This window comes from Anarhichas minor, unplaced genomic scaffold (genome assembly GCF_050575085.1).
Source record: "Anarhichas minor isolate MPS153535 unplaced genomic scaffold, ASM5057508v1 ptg000055l, whole genome shotgun sequence".
In the NCBI taxonomy this organism is placed as follows: Eukaryota; Metazoa; Chordata; class Actinopteri; order Perciformes; family Anarhichadidae; genus Anarhichas; species Anarhichas minor.
This window is the reverse complement of record NW_027466501.1, coordinates 5,981,825-6,003,248: the sequence shown is the minus strand read 5'-3', so window position 1 is coordinate 6,003,248 and position 21,424 is coordinate 5,981,825. Positions and strand designations below refer to the sequence as shown.

The following is a 21,424-nucleotide window of genomic DNA, read 5'->3' as shown; positions in this document are numbered from 1 at the left end:
TTGCAGAGACTCGCACTGTCTCAGAACACCTTTTATTACCTGTTGTATACTGCCACTCTCACTACACCTTTATTGTTTGTGGAGGAACTCTAGCTGTCTGAAAACCTTTTCTCACCATAATGCTCTTCCATCTGTTCATCTGCTCATGCTCAGTACAGGGTTTCCCCTGGAAAGGGTCCATCAGGGGCTGTAAGTTACCGGATCCTGATGCATCCCGTCTCATGATTAACAGCCTCATTGAATATCTGCTATTTGCTGTGTGAAATGAATCACACCCGATGTTCAGTGAGGTTAATAGCTGGCGTATTGATGTTGAACTTCCTGTGTGTGGAAGGCTTTCTGCTAATGCCCATGTTGACATGAAAACAGGTGAACAAGCTCTGTATGAGGTTCTGGGCGTGAGATTCCTCTCAGTTCATTAGGGTTTAGACAGAGGGAGAGGTTTCTCTGGACTGGTCTGTTACTGGGCTTGGCCTCTTCTTTGAGGAAATCCTTTTTTTTTTTTTTTTTTTCAGGAAGAATTTGTGCTGCGTGTGTGTGGAAAGACGCAGCACATGTGTGATTAGTTTGTCAGTGCGGTGTGGTGGTGTTGGTGTTTATCTCGTGAAACCCGGTGCTCTGTCTGAGTGATTACAGGCTGCAGGTGGAGGTCAAAAATTCATTCCTGACATTTTTAACTGACATGAGAGAGGCTCCAGAAACGTAGTGTTTCTCCTCTTGTGACTCTGTGTGTTGGTGAGATTCAGGAGGATTAGCTGCAACGTTTGAAGAACGTGTGTCAGCAATAAGGCCAACATCTCAGCAGAGTAAACTGTGGTTATCCACACACACTTCATTGTCACTCAGCCAAGCCGTCAGTTGGCCACAGATCCTGGCACATCTCACCCTCACACTACTCCATGCAGGCTGTAGTGAGGAGCGGTGAAGGAAAGGGTGAGCTCAGGCTTTAGGTATGCCTTTAAAGCAGGGTGTGGTCTGTGGAGGAGGGGTCACAGATCTCCCGCTCTCCTCCTCTCATGCTGCTTTCATTACTATGAAACAGTCTGGCTCACATCCAGACCTAACCCCGCCGAGGGCCCACTGCGAGACAGACTCGGAGTGAGACAACCTCCTCTGTGTGTCTCTCACATTACGGCATGCTGTGAACCTCGCAGCAACGTTGAGCTTATCATCTTTGCATTCCTCACATTTTCTGTGGATTTGTTGCCAGCTGAATGGGATGCAGATAGTGGCTTTAGGCCCAGATGTTCATTTAAAGCTGGTGGTCACTTTGAGTCTAGCTGCAGTCCGGCTGAGCTCAGAGAGTCTATAACGGACGTACACTGCCTGGCTCCACTGGTGCACTGTTAGCTTCAGTTAGTTACTAACTATGATGAACTATATGAACTACTAACTGTTAGTAGTTCATATGAAACACCGACAGTATCGCGGAATTTGATTATAAAATATAATGGAATCAACAATAATACATAGGATATTGTATAATTCATCCAAAATGTGGAGGAATTTATGAAAATCTGGGGTTTCCCTACAAAAAACACCTAAGCTGAATGAATGTGTTGGATCCATTTACGAGCACGCCGCTTCTCTCCTCTTTGTCTGTTTCACTGGAGAGGCTCAGCACCTCCTCTCTCTCTCTCTCACACACACACACACACACACACACACACAGTCATGTGGAAGAGGCCCTCTGAGATGGCCTGCATAGTTCACACTACACCACGTGTTCACTACGGAGCTTGCTGTCATGGAGTGTTGAAGTCGTTGTGGTTTTCACTGGGAGGAATCCTCCCAAGTATGTCTGGTCTCTAAACTCCGCTTGGTCACCAGAATGCCCGTGAGAAGGGACACCAGCGTAGTCATGCCTGTTGATGTTGTCGTTGGCACACGTGTTGACATAACAGCCTGTCTCCCCTTTGCATCCTATCAGTGTCTGTGTTCTGTCTTATGTTTATGAATGCAAACATGCAACACCCTAGCTGCAGCATTAAATGCAACACACCGCTCACACAGATAGGCGACTCCTGCCCAGGGTTACCCTCAAACCCTGTCTTGTGCTCTCATTGGCTGTAGCTCCCCGACAGATCCAGATATTTAGATATTTAGTCAGGGCCATAAGTATTCGGACTGTGACAAGATTTTTCTAATTTTGCCTCTTTAAGCGACTCCAATGGATTTAAAAAGAAGCATTCACTATGTGGTTGAAATGTAGACTTCCAGCTTTAATCCAATGGATATAACAACAATATCACATTAACCGTCTAGGAATTACAGCCACTTTTACACAGACCTCCATTTGGCTCAAAGGTAATGAGACAGTAGTCTGACACTTTCATGGCGTGGTCTCGTCATTCCATGACAAATGAAGCAGATAACAATGTCTGCAGTTAAGTCAAAATGTTGAACTAGAAAAATTTCGCAAGAAATTTTGACAGTGTGGCTTCTACTGCCCAAAGACGCCGCAATATTTATACACGCCAATATTACTGGTGGTATCATTGAGGCTCAATTGATATCTTTTTTTCTGCATTTTAGATTCATACTCTTGGATTGAATCTTGTATTTGTGTTGGACAGTCTACAAATGGCTCCCGTCATTTCTGTATTTGAGATTGGAAATTACATTTCTGTATTTGTGATGGAAAGACTTGAACTTAACATTTCTTAACATGAACCTCATTCTGAGCTTCATGTTAAGATACAGTTATGCCATGGGGCTTTTATTTTGAAAGGGTGGGTGAGAGGGGGGGGAGAGGAGACATAATCATAACGTGACTGAATATCTCCAAGTCGTGTGTGTGTGTGTTCATCAACTGCACTAATGAGCTCATATAAACACCTGTGTGCATGTGTGTCAATGGTTGCCATGGTGATTGGAGCACCTGTGTGTTAGAGGCTGATTAAGAGGGGTTAGACTATACAGTGATTTTCAACAAAACTACCTGTCAAAACTCTGCCCCCTAGACCAAAACCATGAGTCCAATCAACAACATATGGGTATCATGAGAGAGATAAGACTCTGCTGAACGCACTGATGTGGTTTTTACGTTTGTGATTTAAAAAATGTGAGCTACAGAGCAAAATACAAAACTGGTACCGTCTGCTTTCTTTGAGAAATTAGTGGTCAGATTTAACATGGAGTCTAATGGAGCAGTTGGTTGGAGTTCATGTCGCTCTCCAGCTCTTTGAGCCAAATGTGTAAGTCCTTTGGATTCCATAGACACTTGACTGCGACCACCAAAACATTTTCAATCTTTTTGACCAAAAATGGTGTATAAAGAGTAAAAATTGTGGGACTCGAAGCAATTTCTTTGTAAGAATCACAGAATACTTTTCATGCTCTGTTCCACTCTGACCGTGATCTCATCACTCTAGCACTTAAATCTGAAACGGACCCAAAATATTCCTGAAACTTAATCTGTGACTTTATGAAAACTGTGCTAGCTATCAAAATGTCCCTTTGGCTCAATAAAGTGCAGCGTTTTGTCTACGTTTTAAACTTTGAATCATGTTTCTACGTTAATGTACGGCTAGTCAATATGGGCCCAAAGTTAAGTGTTTTACTTGCTCTCTTCACGCCGAAACCCCATTTAAGGGAATGGAGCGATTTTGCTCCGTTGTTTGCCATTTTCTGGAAAACCGCTGGGCGGATCTCTGAGAAAAGTCAAAGCACACCGTTCCCGATCAGGCCGCACGTTTTGATGTATTTTTTGCGCAGGTGTTGACAACGCTGTGTTAGGAGAAGCGCGTCAAACTTTTTGCACGGAAGAAATAATAAGCCTGCAGGATTAGTCGGTGTGCTTTTACTGCCTTTGTGCTACAAAGCCACACTGAACTAGAAAATACATTTCCTGCCGAAAATGCGTTGGAATGCTGAAAGCTGAAATTAATTACAAAAAAATTGCTGAAAATACAGTAATGGGAAACCACCTGTCTGAAAAATGTTGAAGCTCAAAAGCATTGAACTGCACTGCTGAAAACCCTTCTAGTTGAAATGTCTAACTGGCAGAAATGGAAGCTAAATAAACTGTATTATCTAAAGAAGCTAAGTGCTGAATTACAATGCAGAAAAAGCTTGAAGCTAAACGATTTTACTGTCAAAGTAATAGTAAAAGTGGTAGTGGTAGTAGGAGTTGTAGAACTATTAGGAGTAGTAGTGATCATAGTAGTAGTTGAAATAACAGTAGTATTTATAGAAGTAGTAGTTGCAGTAATATTAGTAGCAATAGCAGTTGTAGAAGTGGTAGTTGTACTATAAATATTAGTAGTAAAAGTATTAGTAGCATTAGAATAAGTACTAGTTGTAGCAGTAGAAGTTGTAGTAGTATATTATTATTAGTAGAAGTATTAGTAGCATTATAATAAGTAGTATCAGTAGTCGTAGTAATAGCTGTAGTATTTAAATAACAGCAGTATTAGTAGTGTCACAACTCAGCCCCAAGGCTGTAACAAAAGGGAGACAAGACGAGTGGAAAAAGTAATAAATATACATTTATTTTAAGAACACATAACTAAACAAACAAATAAGCAGTGTCATCCAAACAAGAGTCAGAGAGGAGAGCTGTGGATTTTTATAGCATCACCATATCAGGCTCAGTTGTGGCTCATTAGCTGCTGATCAACATCCTGAAAGACAGAGAAGACAGCAACCAGGACACAGACCCCTAGTGGGAGGGAGGTCGTCACACCCCCTCCATTAAAAACGGTGTTCCCACCAGAAATACTTACACCCAAATACAAACTACATACATTTCCTTCATTTCATACTCACCGGTTGTAGTGGATCCCCCCAGCCCCCCAACCAATCTCCACTCTGCAACCCAGCAACTCCAACATGTGGAGAAGCATCTAAGAGTGAGAGCGGAGACGGAAGGAAGGCCAGAGAGATCACAGTGATATGGTACAGCACATGATTGAGAAGCAGGGTTTCTTGGGAGGGCCAGTTCATGCAATGAGCTGCACGAAGAGTGGTGAACACACAGAACTGGAATTTCCATAATTACCAGCGAACAGAAAGCACCGAACTGAACTACCATAAGCGCTAATCCAAAGTAGTATCCTAAAGGTTCCTCTGACACAGGCTCACTAGCCAACCAAATCGTCCACAGATGTGCAAAGAGGTAACCCAACTATAACTCGGCTCACCCAACCAAGGCATGAACTGTAGCACTTTTGTTCCCGAAAGGTAACAGGCCAAGCTACCAACTTCCCTGTCACCGCACAAACACAACGTACAGTTCACCACATCCCTCCTTTATCTACCAACTTGCTTACCCTATGAACCATTAATACCTATGGCACACTGTGCAGCAGCAGTCTTCAGGTTCATAGCTGAAACACCTGCAAGGTAACTGGGTCCAATACCCAGACACCCAACAGGCTGTGCAATGCTCTAATTACCGAGTCTTGAAATACCCAGAAACCTCAAGAACATGACCATGATCACAAAAACCGGAATACAAAACATGCAGTTAGCAGGAAACACCAGAAACTAGTTTCCCTCAGTAAAGCCAGGAACAACAAATGCTTCAAGGCTCAGGCCAACAGCATCCAACTCAAACCTGACACCCAACAACATCACCATATCAGGCTCAGGTGTGGCTCATTAGCTGCTGATCAACATCCTGAAAGACAGAGAAGACGGCAACCAGGACACAGACCCCTAGTGGGAGGGAGGGGTCGTCACAGTATAAAAAGTAGTAGTAAAAGTAATAATAGTAATTGTACTAATAGCTGTACTAGTATTGGTAGTAATACCATACTACTAATATTAGCAGCAGTAGTAGTAGTTGTCGCAGTATTAGTAAGATCATTACGTATTTCAACAAAGAAGCCTCATTCTGAGATTCATGTTAAAATACAGTTAATCCATGGGGTTTTTATTTTTGAAAGGGTGGGGCTGGGTTGGGGGGAGAGGAGACAGAATCAGAATGTTTGAAACACACAAACAGGTTATTAAATGACAGGCTTCATCACAAGCATTCCAGTTAGAATTCACTCTGTGGGGCTTTTATTTTGAAATGGCAGGTGGGCGGTGAAAGGGGAAAAGTCCTCTAAAAATCTCGAAGACTTGAATGACTGTATGAGAGAGAGACACACAGAGAGAAAGAGACACAGACAGAAAGATAGAGAGAGACAGAGTGGGTGAGTGAGAGAGGTAGGGAGAGAGAGAAGGAGAGACAGGCAGACAGATATAGACAAAGAGCCTGAGACAGACAGAGAGAGAGAGAGAGAGAAAGATTGAGTGAGTGTGGGAGAGGGAGAAAGACAGGCAGGCAGACAGACAGTTAGATGGACTGAGTGAGACGGACATACAGGAGGTCTAATGATCTTTCCCTGAATATCTCCAAGTCGTGTGTGTGCGCGTGTCAGTGTGTGTCTGTGTGTTTATCAACTTTACTAATTAGTTCAATCAAAAACACCTGTGTGCCTGTAGCCTTTACATTGAGATAAAGCTATGAAACATCTGTCAAACAAATCCTCAAAACCCCCATAACCGTACAGGGTTCGTACGGTCATGGAAAACCTGGAAAAGTCATGGAATTTTAAAATGGTTATTGGAAAAAAATAAAATCCCATAAGTTTTGGAAAAGTCATGGAAATTTGTTATATTCATATTTTCATGTCATTCATTTGCGCTGAGTTGCCAGCCAGCGTTTCTCAGATTGGAGTGAGACGAGGAGAAAAGGTGATGTCGTGATCTTCACAATAAAACATCTTTGATGTGTCGAGTCTTGGCCAATCAGCGTTCAGATGTCTACAGCGTCTTTCCCTCCGTTACAGTTTAAGTTCCGTTATGTTCCGTTAAAGTTCAGACTTGCTGGGTTAAGTTAACGTCCACTGCATGCGGAACTTTGTCGACTGTTAACGTTAATCATTATCGCGATTTAGAAGGAAAAAACGTAACGTGTTCCGGTTCAGTTCACGCGGTCACTCGTTAACGTTAAACCGGAACACCGCCGCATCTGGTTGCAGGTTGTTTTGTTTTAACTCAAAGTAATATGAGGATGATTTCGTGGTCAGAATAACTTTCATGACCACGAAACATGAGGCCCAGATACTGATGAGATGATGAGGTCAAAGAGCTTCAGGAAGAGGAGGCTGGTTGTGTGCTTGACGCAGGTCTGAGCTGTGAGTGGAGCTGGGCCTGGATAAAGATGGTGGTCTAAACAGACGTGAGTACAGCTTCCTGCTGTCACAGTGTTTTAAATGCATTGATAAGGCAGGGTATGCTAAATGCAGCCTCTGCTCCAAGGAGATGAACTACAGCAACAAGGGCTCACATGTCCTCTCATCACACTGTACACACTGTTCACTGTGATGACCACAGCCAGTGGACCAACAGTCCCACATTGCTCCCAAGAACCCTGAAGTAATCAGAGTGTTAAGGTGCCTGTACCGTCATTTCAGCGGGTTGCTAATGCAGAGGTGTGTATAGATCACAGCTATTATTTTACTCTTGATAAACTACCATAGCCAGGGTAGATTATCATTTTCATTTAAATAATTGAACTGGATTGAATGCATATTAATTGCAAATAGAAGATAGGCCACAATTCTAACAGCTGTACAGTAACAGTGGGAGTTAATATTAAGACATGCAGTAACAGGGTTCAATGAATAATTTGTACTACAAAAGGGAAAGCAACAGGTGCACTAGCTGGATGCTACTACCTACTAAAGCTCTTATTGATGTCGGTGTTATGAATGCCTGTCAACCAGAGTATATTTATAAATGTTTATTCTTTTAATCAAACTATTGTCTCTCATTTGTTTGTGTCATTTAAGGTATACTGTATGCTTTGGAATTCTCATTGTTGGTTTAAATACTACATTTTCTCACTTTTTCATGTATACACCGAGATTTCACAAAATGTTTGGTCATGGAAATTTGGTTTAGAGTCATGGAAAAGTCATGGAAATCCATTGGTCAAAATGTGTATGAACCCTGACCGTAGCTCCTATTGCTCCGATATTAGAACTGAAGAGGAAGGAGGACTTGAAGAACAGAAAAACTGTGTGTAGTGTAGAAAATGTGGCTTTCGTGGCCATCTAGAAGTGGGGTATCATGTTATGTGGAAGATGTTCTTGGAGACAGAAATAACATTGGTCTCTGTGGAGCAGATAGTTGGTTTTCCTCTCAATTAGAGGCTGTTGTGCCAAATGTGTAAATCTGTTGGATTCCACAGTAATTTCTCTAGACCAGCTGCTGTTTTACCAATAGTTCAGGGTTTTCTCAACATTTTGAATGAAATGTCTGTAGCTGAAAGTATGAAGAAGGATTTGAAAGTTGAAAAAGTTTAAGAGGATTTGAAAAAAAATTGCAAAAAGCTTAATAATTCAAATATAGCAAAACATGTCCTGAAAGAGCTGAACATTTTGATATTTGAACGGTTTCTGTAGCTTAAAAAATATAGGACATGTGTGCCAAAAAACGTGTCACTATCACGACTGAAGAAGTGGGACAGGTGCTTCTCTAGTATTTCAACTCGTATTACTTGCATTGTGAGTCCACTTTGTAAGTGGATATTTTTTTGGGGGTTAAATCCTCTTAAATCTCAAGCCATCTGATTTCTGTCCAAGAAACACAGATGCGGTAAGGGTTTCATCCATAGCTATGGATTGTTCTTTACAACCATGTGTTGATCAAATGATAAAGCAAATCATCAGAATCAGCTTTATTGGCCATGTATGCGTGCGCATACATGGAATTTGACTCGGGTTACACATTGCTTCCCATCGTACACACATACATAGAATATACAATAAACAAGAGAAATAGAAAAAAACAAGGACATTAAAGACCACAAAGTAGAACAGAGAAACTAAGAATAAACATTTAAGTACTATGTACAATATAAATATATATCAAAGAATATACATGAACATAAAGAACAATGACAATGGATTCGGGATATTAGTGCAGAAGGTGATAATAGTGCAAATGAAGATGCAATATGTCTGATTAATTGTTCATCGGATTGGCGGCCAGCGGAAAGAAGCTGTTCCTGAGGAAAGAAGTCTGTTCCTGTGTCTGGTGGTTTTGGCGTACAGAGCTCTGTAGTGCCTATCAGAGGGGAGGAGTTGGAACAGCTTGTGTCCAGGGTGTGAAGGGTCTGCAGAGATCTTTCAAGCCCGTTTCCTGACTCTGGAGGTGTACAAGTCCAGAATGGAGGGCAGGCTGGAACCAATAATTCTCTCTGCAGACCTGACAATCCGTTGTAGTCTGTTTCTGTCCTGATTGGTGGCCGATCCAAACCACACAGTGATGGAAGAACAGAGAACAGACTGGGTGCTGGTGGAGTAGAACAAGATGAGCAGCTCCTGAGGCAGGTTGAACTTCCTGAGCTGGGGCAGGAAGTACAACCTCTGATGGTGTCGATGTTGGGGGCCCACTTCAGGTCCTGGGAGATTGTGGATCCCAGAAACCTGAAGGTCTCCACAGCAGACACAGTGTTGTTGAGTATGGTGAGGGGGGGCAGTGTTGGGGGGCTCCTCCTGAAGTCCACTGTCATCTCCACAGTTTTGAGCTTGTTTAGCTCCAGGCTGTTCTGACCACACCAGAGGACCAGCTGTTCAACCTCCCGTCTCTACGCAGACTCATCACCGTCCCTAATGAGGCCGATGACCGTTGTGTCGTCTGTGAACTTCAGGAGTCTAACAGACGGGTCCTCTGAGGTGCAGTCGTTGGTGTAGATCAGTGATTCTCAACTGGTGGGTCGCGACCCAAAAGTGGGTCGCGGACCCGTTTTCAGTGGGTCGCGATCCTTTGCCTGATTAAAAATAAAAAAGTGATTTTATTTTGAAGGGCATTTTTTATGCAGCGGAATTATTCCAGCATTTACGGCACTTGTTTAGCGGTCCAGGAAACACACCGACCAATGCGTTGTGAATCACATCACGTGATGCAGCTCAGCCAATCAAATATGGGTATTCTGACAAGTTTCCTGATTTGAGTGAGATGTACACACACCGTGACACACGGAGGAGAGACGAGGAGATAGACAGCAGAGCAGGACTATTGAGGTGTGAGTTGAGTAAGTCAAATCATAGGACCATCTCCAAAAGAGAACATAACCAGAGAGACCAGAGTCATTAGACTCTGACTGGACAGACTCGTATAGCTGAATTCTTCCCACACTAATTTCTCTTTTTAGAAGATGAGAAAAAATATTACATTGTGGATTTATCACTTCACCCTGAATGAACTGAATTTAAAGCTGCAGGGCAATTCAGTGAAAATAATTTTTCTAAAATGAATTTCATTACGTAATTCATTTTTTAATCCAGCCATTATTTTACTTGAAATGAGAAGAACATTTATTTATGTATTATTTATAATCCATCCAGTTCAATTTGAAAACTGAGAATAATAATTGTTAAAATATAATTGATGTGTACTTTCTTTATTTGATTTGACATGGGTCGCGGCTTGTCATTAAGGGGTGATGGTGGGTCCCGCAGCCAGACCAGTTGAGAACCACTGGTGTAGAGGGAGAAGAGCAGTGGGGAGAGCACACATCCCTGGGGGGCGCCAGTGCTGATAGTCCGGGTGCTGGATATGATTTTTCCCAGCCTCCCCTGCTGCGTCCTGTCAGTCAGGAAGTTTGTGATCCACTGATAGGTGGAGGCTGGCACAGTGAGCTGGGAGAGTTTGGGTTGGAGTATTGCTGGGATGATGGTGTTGAACGCTGACCTGAAGTCCACAAACAGAACCCTTGCGTATGTCCCTGGGGAGTCGAATGTGTTGCAGCATGTGGTGCAGTCCCATGTTGACTGTATCATCCACCGACCTGTTTGCACAGTAGTCAAACTGCAGGGGGTCCAGCAGGGGCCCAGTGATGTTCTTCAGATGGGTCAACACCAGTCTCTCAAAGGATTTCATGACCACAGACGTCAGGGCGACGGGCCTGTAGTCATTTAATCCTGTGATGAGGATTTCTTGGTGACCGGGATGATCGTGGAGTGTTTGAAGCATGAGGGGACTTCACACAGCTCCAGTGATCGGTTGAAGATCTGTGTGAAGATGGGGGCTAGCTTGTCAGCACAGACTTTCAGGCAGGAGGGGGATACACCGTCTGGGCCTGGTGCCTTCCTGATCTTCTGTCTGTGAAAGAGCTGACTCACATCCTCTTCACAGATCCTCAGTGCCGGTGGGGGGTCGTTTGGGAGAGGTGAGGAGGAGGCAGGGGGTGTAGGTGGTTGTTTGATGACGGGGCACTTGGGGGGTGTTGAAGTGGGATTATCAAACCTGCAGTAGAAGACATTCAGCCAGTTGGTGATTGTCCTCAGTGGGGGGGATGGTCTCCTGTAGTTCGTGAGTACTTGCAGGCCTCTCCAAACTGACTAGGGGTTGTTGGCTGAAAGCTTTTTTTCCAGCTTTTCAGTGTAGTTCCTCTTTGCTACCTTGATCTCCCTCGTCAATGTGTTTCTGGCCTGGTTGTACAGGATCCTGCCCCCACTTCTGTAGGCCTCCTCCTTAGCCCGACGAAGCTGCCTGAGGCCCTGTCCACACTACTCCGTTTCTCCTTGGATGCAGATTTGTCAAATAGAAACGATCTCCGTCCACACGGGAGTTTCAGCATCATTCTCGAGTTGATCTGCGTCCACACGGCAGCCTTCGAAGGCGGACAGCACGTGACCATTAACGTACTCTGGGCATGCGCGTGACGGTGTAAACAGGAAGTGGATTGCTTGCTTAGTTAAAAAAAAAAAAATACGACAGAGTAATAAAGTAATCTTTAATAATGAATCCATAGAAGAGTTTCAAGACTTCAGTGTGAATCTTTCTTATTTGTAAAACTGTGGAAACACAATATGAAATATGGCTTTACAAACTGTCCCTATACACATTACATGAATACAAAACAACAATCCATGATATAGCCAGCATGTAACATGTCCGCCTAGCTAGCTTCTAAGCTAATTTTAACATTACCGCCAATGGAGAAATGCTAACCGCGATTAGCATTTAATACAACACAAATGTTATACTAAACGCGCGAATAGAATATATCTACGTACATCTTTTCATGCTTCATAAATACATACTTACAGACTAAGGTCTCTCAAGGCTACCAAACGGAAGAAGTAAAACGTTAGTGCAGCGTGTCTTCTCATTAGAATCTAAAAACAACGAGCTGCTCCATAGGGCTGATGCCGGTCACGCTGCTCGCTAATCACTCCAATAACAGCTGCTTCCTCCACAGAAATGCAGACTTTTACTGCACAACAGCTGCTAGCTGTTATGCTAGCAGCAACATCATGTAGCTGTTGTGCTAGCAGCAACGCTTGCAATTAGTTATCCATGTTGAAATGAATCGCTAGAAGCCCAGTTTGTTTTCTTCCGGGTATGGGTCACGTGATAGTGAGTGTGACGAATCAGGGACGGAGACGTCATGGTTGCCAAGAACCAATCCAGTAGCGAACACGGATGTGGGCGTAATTTTTTCTAAGCACATCCGTATCCGACCGTCCACACGCAAACGCAACCCCGGAGTTCTCAAATACCTCCAACCTCGGCGGAGTTTTCAGATCCCTCCGTTTAGGGTGCTCCAAAACTCCGGCGTAGTGTGGCCGCTCAGTGTAAACGTAGCAAATATGGAGTAAAAACGGAGTAGTGTGGACAGGGCCTGAGTCTTGCAGTAAACCAGGTTTATTGTTGTTGTATGTGCAGAAGGTTGTAGTCGGCACACACATGTCCTCACAAAAACTGATGTAAGGTGTCAGTGAGCTCATCCAGGTCTGTAGCAGCAGCCTCAAAAACACTCCAATCAGTGCAGACAAAGCAGGACTGTAGCTCCAGCTTTGCCTCGTTGGTCCATCTCTTCACAGTCTTCACCACAGGCTTTGCAGATTTTAGTTTCTGCCTGTAGGTCGGGAGAAGATGAATCAAACAGGGATCAGAGAGTCCCAAAGCTGCACGGGGGACTGAGCGATATGCATCCTTTATTACAGTGTAGCAGTGGTCCAGTGTGTTTTTGTCCCTGGTGCTACACTTAATGTGTTGTCTGTATTTAGGCAGTTCTTTGCTGTGGTTTGTTCTGTTGAAGTCCCCAAGAACAATGAGCAGGGTGTCTGGGTGTTTGTGCTCCATGTTGGTGATCTGCTCAGCCAGGTGTTGGAGCGCCTCACTCACACAGGCCTGAGGTGGGACCGACCAGAATGAAGGAGAAAAACTCCCGCGGTGAATAAAAAGGTTTGCAGTCTATTAAAAGTGTTTCTAAGTCAGGGTTGCATGATTCCTTTAACACATAATTTAGTAACCTCAGCTGGTATCGGCAACAACCAGCGGTACAGTGATGGTCCATATAGACCTGGCTCATGAAATGTCAGGTGAGGCCGCATTCTGAAGGAAATGAAGAGAAAACATGACATTCTTCAGTCCACAATGCTGCTGGCTGTGTTTGGCATTCTGCCATCTTCAGCTTGTGGCTTAAAATCCTTCAGCTCCCTAATAAAAAAGGAGACTTTAGGAAGGAGATGGCCAACTGACGTCTGTGTGTCACATGGCTTTCACCACAGCCTGAGTCTATTCACTCCAATGGAGGAAGTCAACGTGAACACTGAGTAGGATCCATCGTTATCTTCACTAAAGTAAATCTGTGACCAATTTTTCGCAATCCACATATCTTCTAAACATTCTGACTGATTGAAAAGTTTGAGACCTTTCTCTGTCTCAACAACACACTCTCTACCAGTGGTGGGCTGTCAGGGTCAGCAAGTCCTTCTCTGCTGGCCTAAACAGAATCACAAAGTTATAGCTAATTTATAATTTTTCTTAAATACACCATGTATTAGAATTTATACAAATATTTTTCCCATTATCTTATGTTCTCATTGCACAGCTACTGTCTTCCTCAGTTGCTCTGCTTCCAGTGCAGCTTGTTTTAAGTAGAGCTTTTATCCAATCAGATTTCACCTCTGTGTCTCTAGGTAAGAAGAGAGGCCCGAGGCCTGCAGACTCACAAGTGCATCCATGTGCAGTTTAAGTGAACGGGGACGGTATTGTTGATTGTCATAGTGTTCAACCAATCAGATCTTTAGTTTGACATGTTGGGCGTATTCTTTGACGTGCCAGAGCCTTCTAGTTGGCCTAGAACTATGAATTTTAATTCCGTTTCAATTTGAGATTTTGTTATTTTAGGCTGCCTTGAAACATCTGGCCGGGGACAGCAGATGGAAATTAGCCTCTCTGGCTAACTCTGGCTCACTTACAGTGCAACTGTTGAATAGTGTGCATTGTCCCTGAAAAAATAAATAAATAAATAAACTACGTCCGCATTAACGTGCAGCTCAGTTTTAAGGCGCAACATAGCAGGAAGGTGCAGCGTGTGCTGTGATTGGTCAGTGGGCGAGCACGTGACTATTGTGAAACGAAACTTAAAGTAGCCATCAGAGGCTTAGTCGGAATAGTAAGAGTTCAAATTGAAAGATATGGAAGAAATCATGACATTTTTAGCATTTTGCTTGGTGTAGATTATAATTTTTTTACCTAGCTGTGTTTTTTTAACACTCAATGGCTGAAGGAGGAGAAACGGATTTGTGAGTTGGGATTTAACCGTCGGATGAAACTCTTTGTCAACAAAGAAAGGAGGATGGAGTTTGTCTTTAACTGATCAGCATTTGGTAAGTCAACTGCGTTTGTTTTTTTACATCTAATATCTGAATGGCCCTCGGGTGTGTAGCAGAATGCGTGTTCTGCTGCAGGTCTGCTAGATTGATTTCTCATGCTTTGTTGTCATATGAATATATGTGAGTTTGTTGTCATTGTGTTCATTATATACAGTGGGTACAGAAAGTATTCAGACCCCTTTAAATGTTTCACTCTTTGTTTCATTGCAGCCATTTGCTAAAATCAAAAAAGTTCATTTTATTTCTCATTAATAAAATGAGAGCACCCCATCTTGACAGAAAAAAACAGAAATGTAGAAATTTTTGCAAATTTATTAAAAAAGAAAAACTTAAATATCACATGGTCATAAGTATTCAGACCCTTTGCTGTGACACTCATATTTAACTCACATGCTGTCCATTTCTTCTGATCCTCCTTGAGATGGTTCTACTCCTTCATTGGAGTCCAGCTGTGTTTAATTAAACTGATTGGACTTGATTAGGAAAGGCACACACCTGTCTATATAAGACTTTACAGCTCACAGTGCATGTCAGAGCAAATGAGAATCATGAGGTCGAAGGAACTGCCCAAGGAGCTCAGAGACAGAATTGTGGCAAGGCACAGATCTGGCCAAGGTTACAAAAGAATTTCTGCAGCACTCAAGGTTCCTAAGAGCACAGTGGCCTCCATAATCCTTAAATGGAAGAAGTTTGGGACGACCAGAACTCTTCCTAGACCTGGCCGTCCAGCCAAACTGAGCAATCGTGGAAGAAGAGCCTTGGTGAGAGAGGTAAAGAAGAACCCAAAGATCACTGTGGCTGAGCTCCAGAGATGCAGTAGGGAGATGGGAGAAAGTTCCACAAAGTCAACTATCACTGCAGCCCTCCACCAGTCGGGGCTTTATGGCAGAGTGGCCCGACGGAAGCCTCTCCTCAGTGCAAGACATATGAAAGCCCGCATAGAGTTTGCCAAAAAACACATGAAGGACTCCCAGACTATGAGAAATAAGATTCTCTGGTCTGATGAGACCAAGATTGAACTTTTCGGCGTTAATTCTAAGCGGTATGTGTGGAGAAAACCAGGCACTGCTCATCACCTGCCCAATACAATCCCAACAGGGAAACATGGTGGTGGCAGCATCATGCTATGGGGGTGTTTTTCAGCTGCAGGGACAGGACGACTGGTTGCAATTGAAGGAAAGATGAATGCGGCCAAGTACAGAGATATCCTGGAAGAAAACCTCTTCCAGAGTGCTCTGGACCTCAGACTGGGCCGAAGGTTCACCTTCCAACAAGACAATGACCCTAAGCACACAGCTAAAATAACAAAGGAGTGGCTTCGGAACAACTCTGTGACCATTCTTGACTGGCCCAGCCAGAGCCCTGACCTAAACCCAATTGAGCATCTCTGGAGAGACCTGAAAATGGCTGTCCACCAACGTTCACCATCCAACCTGACGGAACTGGAGAGGATCTGCAAGGAAGAATGGCAGACGATCCCCAAATCCAGGTGTGAAAAACTTGTTGCATCATTCCCAAGAAGACTCATGGCTGTACTAGCTCAAAAGGGTGCTTCTACTCAATACTGAGCAAAGGGTCTGAATACTTATGACCATGTGATATTTCAGTTTTTCTTTTTTAATAAATTTGCAAAAATTTCTACATTTCTGTGTTTTTCTGTCAAGATGGGGTGCTGAGTATTAATGAGAAATAAAATGAACTTTTTTGATTTTAGCAAATGGCTGCAATGAAACAAAGATTGAAAAATTTAAAGGGGTCTGAATACTTTCCGTACCCACTGTAGATTTGGACTATATGCATTGTCCGTTAATTACGAAGCATACCGTCATGCGCGGAGTTATTGTTTGTTAAGCTAGTTTAGCGTAGCCTCCCAGAAGTGCAGTGCCTCAGCTGTCTTTTGTTTTGGTTTTTTTTGTTCTGGGTTCAGAGGTCACAAAGCCCATTGTCTCCTACGTGAGCGCAGTCATAGGGTACATCCCAAGTCTCTTAATTGTCATCTCGATCCTCGCTCGAACCAGAAGTTGTTCTGCGCCGCCATATTGACAGCAGTCCGAAAGCTCTTATTTCTGCTCTCAGGAGCGAGGATGGAGGAGGGAGGAGGGAACTCTGAGGAGCCATGAGCGAGGACCCACGAGAACAGACTTCCAGGAAGTGTTTTAACGGCCGACACGCCCCCTCATTGTTCATCAGTCATGTGATTGGACGCTGTAGCCGATCGGATTGATGAGATTTTTTTCAACATGTAAACAGTGAAGACGGATCACAGATTAAACTCAAGCTTTATATTTGATTCGTTTTCTGAATCAACATCTGGTTAAATAAATGTTCATTGTAGTCTGAACAACAAAAGGACCACAAACAACTTTCTACATTTATTAGAAAGATTTGTGTTTTCATGATCTGATGTTTCCCTCAATAACTTTATTATGAATAGAATTAAAGTCAGAGAGAGCTGGAGAGACCAAACACTTTTATTTATTTATATATATATATATATATATATATATATATATATATATATAGAGCTGAGAGACAAAACACTTTTTACATCATGTATCATCATTTCATTCAGTCACGTGAGGCTGTTCATTCCTGATTGTCGGGTTGATGAGTTTTATCATTTAAGAGAAACAATAATCATATTCTGGGTTATTTAATAATGACGTCATCATTTGAATTTCAAAACGTACAGATGCAAATAATTCATAAATAAGACGATCACATTCCGCCGGTAGAAATGGATCCTGTGCTTATACACAGGACACAGTTTGTTAACAGGCTACAGAGAGAAACACCTCTACAGTGGTGATTACTGTGTGTCTTTATTAGTTATTAGTAGTATTAGTTACTGTTATTAAGTACAGTGATCATGTGAACAGACACAAACTTATCTAAAGTCTCTCCAGCTGTTAAAGCCGACTGACAGCTGATCCAGCTGTGATCATCAGCACCGTCATCAGAAACAGACGTCGCTTCACGTGACGCAACTGAGGAAAGGACGTCTCATGTCTCTTAAAAGATATTTCCTGTTCCTCTCTCCTTGCATGGTTTCCTCCATGCATCCCTGGTGGGAGGGACTAAGATGCAAGGAAAGGACCCAAGTGAGGGAAATGGGGATGCAATTAAGAGACTTGGGATGTACCCATAATGAGATTATTAGGAGGTGTTTCAGCTGCAGGACAGCACTAAAGGCCCAGGTATAAAATGCACGGCCCGCCACTGCTCTCTACTAACGTCCTAGCAGCTAATATGGCTGTTAGCTGTGTAAATATCTAATGTTAGGAAAGAAATATAGGATCTAAATATATCCCAATCTGTTTTTGTCCATCCACACAATGTTCCCAACATTTCCAAACGAGGTGGAGGGATGAGACAAGCCCCCAGGAAAAGGGCCGGGCTCTGAAACTAACTGTACCTAGTGGCCAAATGGAGGAATTACAGTTTTAGAGGTTAATGGACTTCCCAGTATGAACCCTTGAATAGTTCTTATTTAACCCATTAGGTCCTAACAGTTGTAGAATGCACGAGTAGCTGACTCCAGAGTTATTTTTCTTTCCTCCGTTCAAACGCGTCATGACCACGCCCACCAAGGAGACAGGAAGGGTACACCATTTCAAACCATTGGTGAGTTTGTAATGCAGCATCTTTGTATTACGTGTCTTTGCGCACTTCCTGTAGCTGCTTCAAAGTAAAAGCCTTTTAACAGAAAGACTTGACTATGGCTTTTACTGTGGCGTAGCTTTTTATGTTTTTGACTAAAGTGAGAAATGTCGCAGTGTGTCCACATGTAGAGATAAGAAAAGGATGATTGTCTCTTGCTTCCTATGAGTCTGAAGCTCTCGGGCATGTTAACTTTCAGCATGTACAAACATGCCCTTTGAATATTCTTTACCAAAAAACCACATTGTTTCGAACTTTTCAAATATCTATTTTTCTGCAGTAAGTCCATGGCACCGGGTCCTGACTGCCGCCATCTTCGCAGCCCTGCACAGAGCCGTTTGATCTGGACTTTCTGTTTATTCCTGGTGCTCGCTCTGTACTGAACTCCTCATTTCAACTTCCCCCGTTTCAATCATTTCACTGTTAAACCTAAATAAGGAGGCAGCTGGCTGGAGAGAGAAAGGAGCTGAAAGTCTTCTACTTGTATATCAAACGCAAGTACTACTCTCCCATCTGTTCAGTGGTTCCAGCTCCAGTCTGGTTGGAGCACCCAGCTGATGGGTAGGTGGTTTGTTCACATAGCTAACACTGAGACGTGTTTAGTGAAGCTGATCTGCATCTACAGCTGTTTGAAACTCTCACACACTGCTGTGTATGTGTTTTGAACCTATTGACCTTGTCTACATCTCACCTGTTTCACTCACGTGCTGAGGTGTGATGAAGAAATCCATCAATGAATCAAAACATGGGCCCACAAACACAGTATAGTAAGGACAGCGGTGACTGCACCGTGCTGACCGATCCAAACGGACTGGTTTTCAGCTGATCGTCCCTTTCATATTTTTTGCCGGTCACATTTACACGCGTGTGCCGCCACATGATATTTGTACGTCGGCACGCGGCGACACAGATGGTAAAGCTTAGCTTATAGTCGGCGTAGTGAAACCAGAAGAGGATGTAATCACAGCCAGAGTGATCTTTGATGCTCATTTTCATTAGTAAGCTGAAGTATAACTGCATAGCATCTTAATTACTCAAATATAAGCGGATATTTTCGGTTTGGGCAAATTAGTGTTGAGCCCTCCTGTGCACACTGTGTTCCCTCAGAGACGGGCTTGATTTCCTGCCTGCATGTTGTTTACTATCATGACACGCCTGCAGCTTTCCTCTCCTCCTTTTCTCCCTGGCTTCACTTCATACTGGGAAATGAAAGGAAACTCCTCGAGTTAAAGCTTCTCTTCCACATCATGTGTTTGTGTGATGAATCATGAATACACATGGCACACATGCCTCCACTTATGTTCAGAGATCATGATGCAAACTGCTCTCCTCTGAGCAGGCTAAAGGCACGTATGGGTGTGAACTGTCTCTCCCAATGCTTGAACAAATAGAGCCATCCCATCATTCCAACATCCCCAAAAAGATCAAAGGAGATGGACATCTTCAGGACAAGAGGTGAAGGTGTGGGCTTTAAAAGATCGTCACATAAGCATTGTGTTATCTTGGCCGGCAGAACACTGCTGCTCACTCTTGATGCATTATTTCCTGATTACATTAACTTAGGTCAAAAACAAACCCATGACAGTTCTTTTTTTAAGAATACAGTGCACCATTACTGACCGGGCTGCCATGTCCTCTTCCCACAGAAAGCCACGAGGAAAACGGACAAGGTCCGTCCCGACGAGATGGATGTCACCATGCTGACCGACGAGGGCCTGAGGGACGAGCTGCTAAAGCACGGAGTGGACGTGGGGCCCATTTTGGGTGAGTGCTCACATTAGCAGGAAGAATGAGCACACGGATGCATCACACACAAACACACACACAGGGATTTGGTATGTCTTTGCTACACACTGATGAAATTCACAAGTGGCTTAGACATGTTTGCTGATGGTATGGTTTACGGTTAGTTTATTGGCGGTGTAAATGCAGACAGAATACAGTCCCTTGATGTAGTTCTGAGGCGAGCCATGTGGGCTCTTCCTCTCAGGGAGTCTCCAGAAGTGATGCGTCTGCAAACGCATGTTGACCGGTCAGGACATCTGGTGCAGGTTTGATGAATGTCTCCCTCTGTTCGTCCCCTCAGCATCCACCCGAAAGCTGTATGAGAAGAAGCTGCAGAGGATGCTGGACGACGGTCCTGCACAGCCGCCAAAGCTGCTTCTCACAGAGATACAAGTGAACCACAACGGCAACTCTGAGTCCGACCTGTACAGTGACAAGGAGGATGGTAAGAACCGCGTTAGCGGCTCCTGATGATATGCTGGACTCCATGGTGGCTTACAGTTTCACTTAGCAGGAATGGTTAGAGAAGCTTTCTAGAAGTGCTTTATTACAATACAGGTGCATTTCAATGAATTAGAATATCATCGAAAAGTTAATTTATTTCAGTAATTCAATTCAAAAAGTGAAACTCATATATTATATAGATTCATTACACACAAGGTGATATATTTCAAGCTTTTATTTCTTTTAATTTTGATGGTTATGGCTTACAGCTAATAAAAAACCCAAATTCAGTATCTCACAAAATTAGAATATTACATAAGACCAATTATAAATGTTGGCCTAATGAAAAGTATGTCCATGTACAGCAGGGGTATTAAAACTATATATATTCAAGAAGTCTAGTAGTAGTAACGTCTCTGTGTCGTCAACAACTGTCAAATCAAATAAAGAAAGTACACATCAATTATATTTTAACAATTATTATTCTCAGTTTTCAAATGTAACTGGATGGATTATAAATAATACATAGAAATACATGAATAAATGTTCTTCTCATTTCAAGTACAATAATGGCTGGATTAAAAAATAAATTACATAACAGAAAGCTTTTGAAGAATGCATCTTAAAATAAAGTAATTCATTTTAGAAAAATCTATTTCACTGAATTGTCCTGCAGCTTTAAATTCAGTTCATTCAGGTGTGAAGTGATGTCAATAAAAAAAGCCAATGTTATATTATTCTCATCTTCTAACAAGATAAATCAGTGAGCATGGACTTTATCTGTGGTTATTAAACCACTTGTTTCAGCTCTATTCTCTCTGTTAACATCATTGATTCTGATCATTTTGGGCTCTCAGGTTTATTTTCTGTGTCTTCATTTAGATGTGAGTGGGTACGTTTGT

General features: G+C 42.9%; 1 protein-coding gene across 6 annotated transcripts in view; it reads left to right on the top strand.

Annotated features, from left to right (window-relative positions):
* tmpoa (thymopoietin a) overlaps positions 1-21,424 on the top strand; it is a 34,308-nt gene that overhangs the window by 2,613 nt on the left and 10,271 nt on the right. For 4 of the 6 annotated variants that reach the window (XM_076076261.1, XM_076076262.1, XM_076076263.1 and 1 more), the window contains exons 2-3: positions 19,940-20,057; positions 20,380-20,523. In XM_076076261.1, the coding sequence (XP_075932376.1) occupies positions 19,940-20,057; positions 20,380-20,523 (262 nt within the window). Of the gene's footprint in view, positions 1-17,194; positions 19,755-19,939; positions 20,058-20,379; positions 20,524-21,424 lie in introns of those variants that run through there. The other 2 variants (XM_076076266.1, XM_076076265.1) reach the window with 2 other exon arrangements.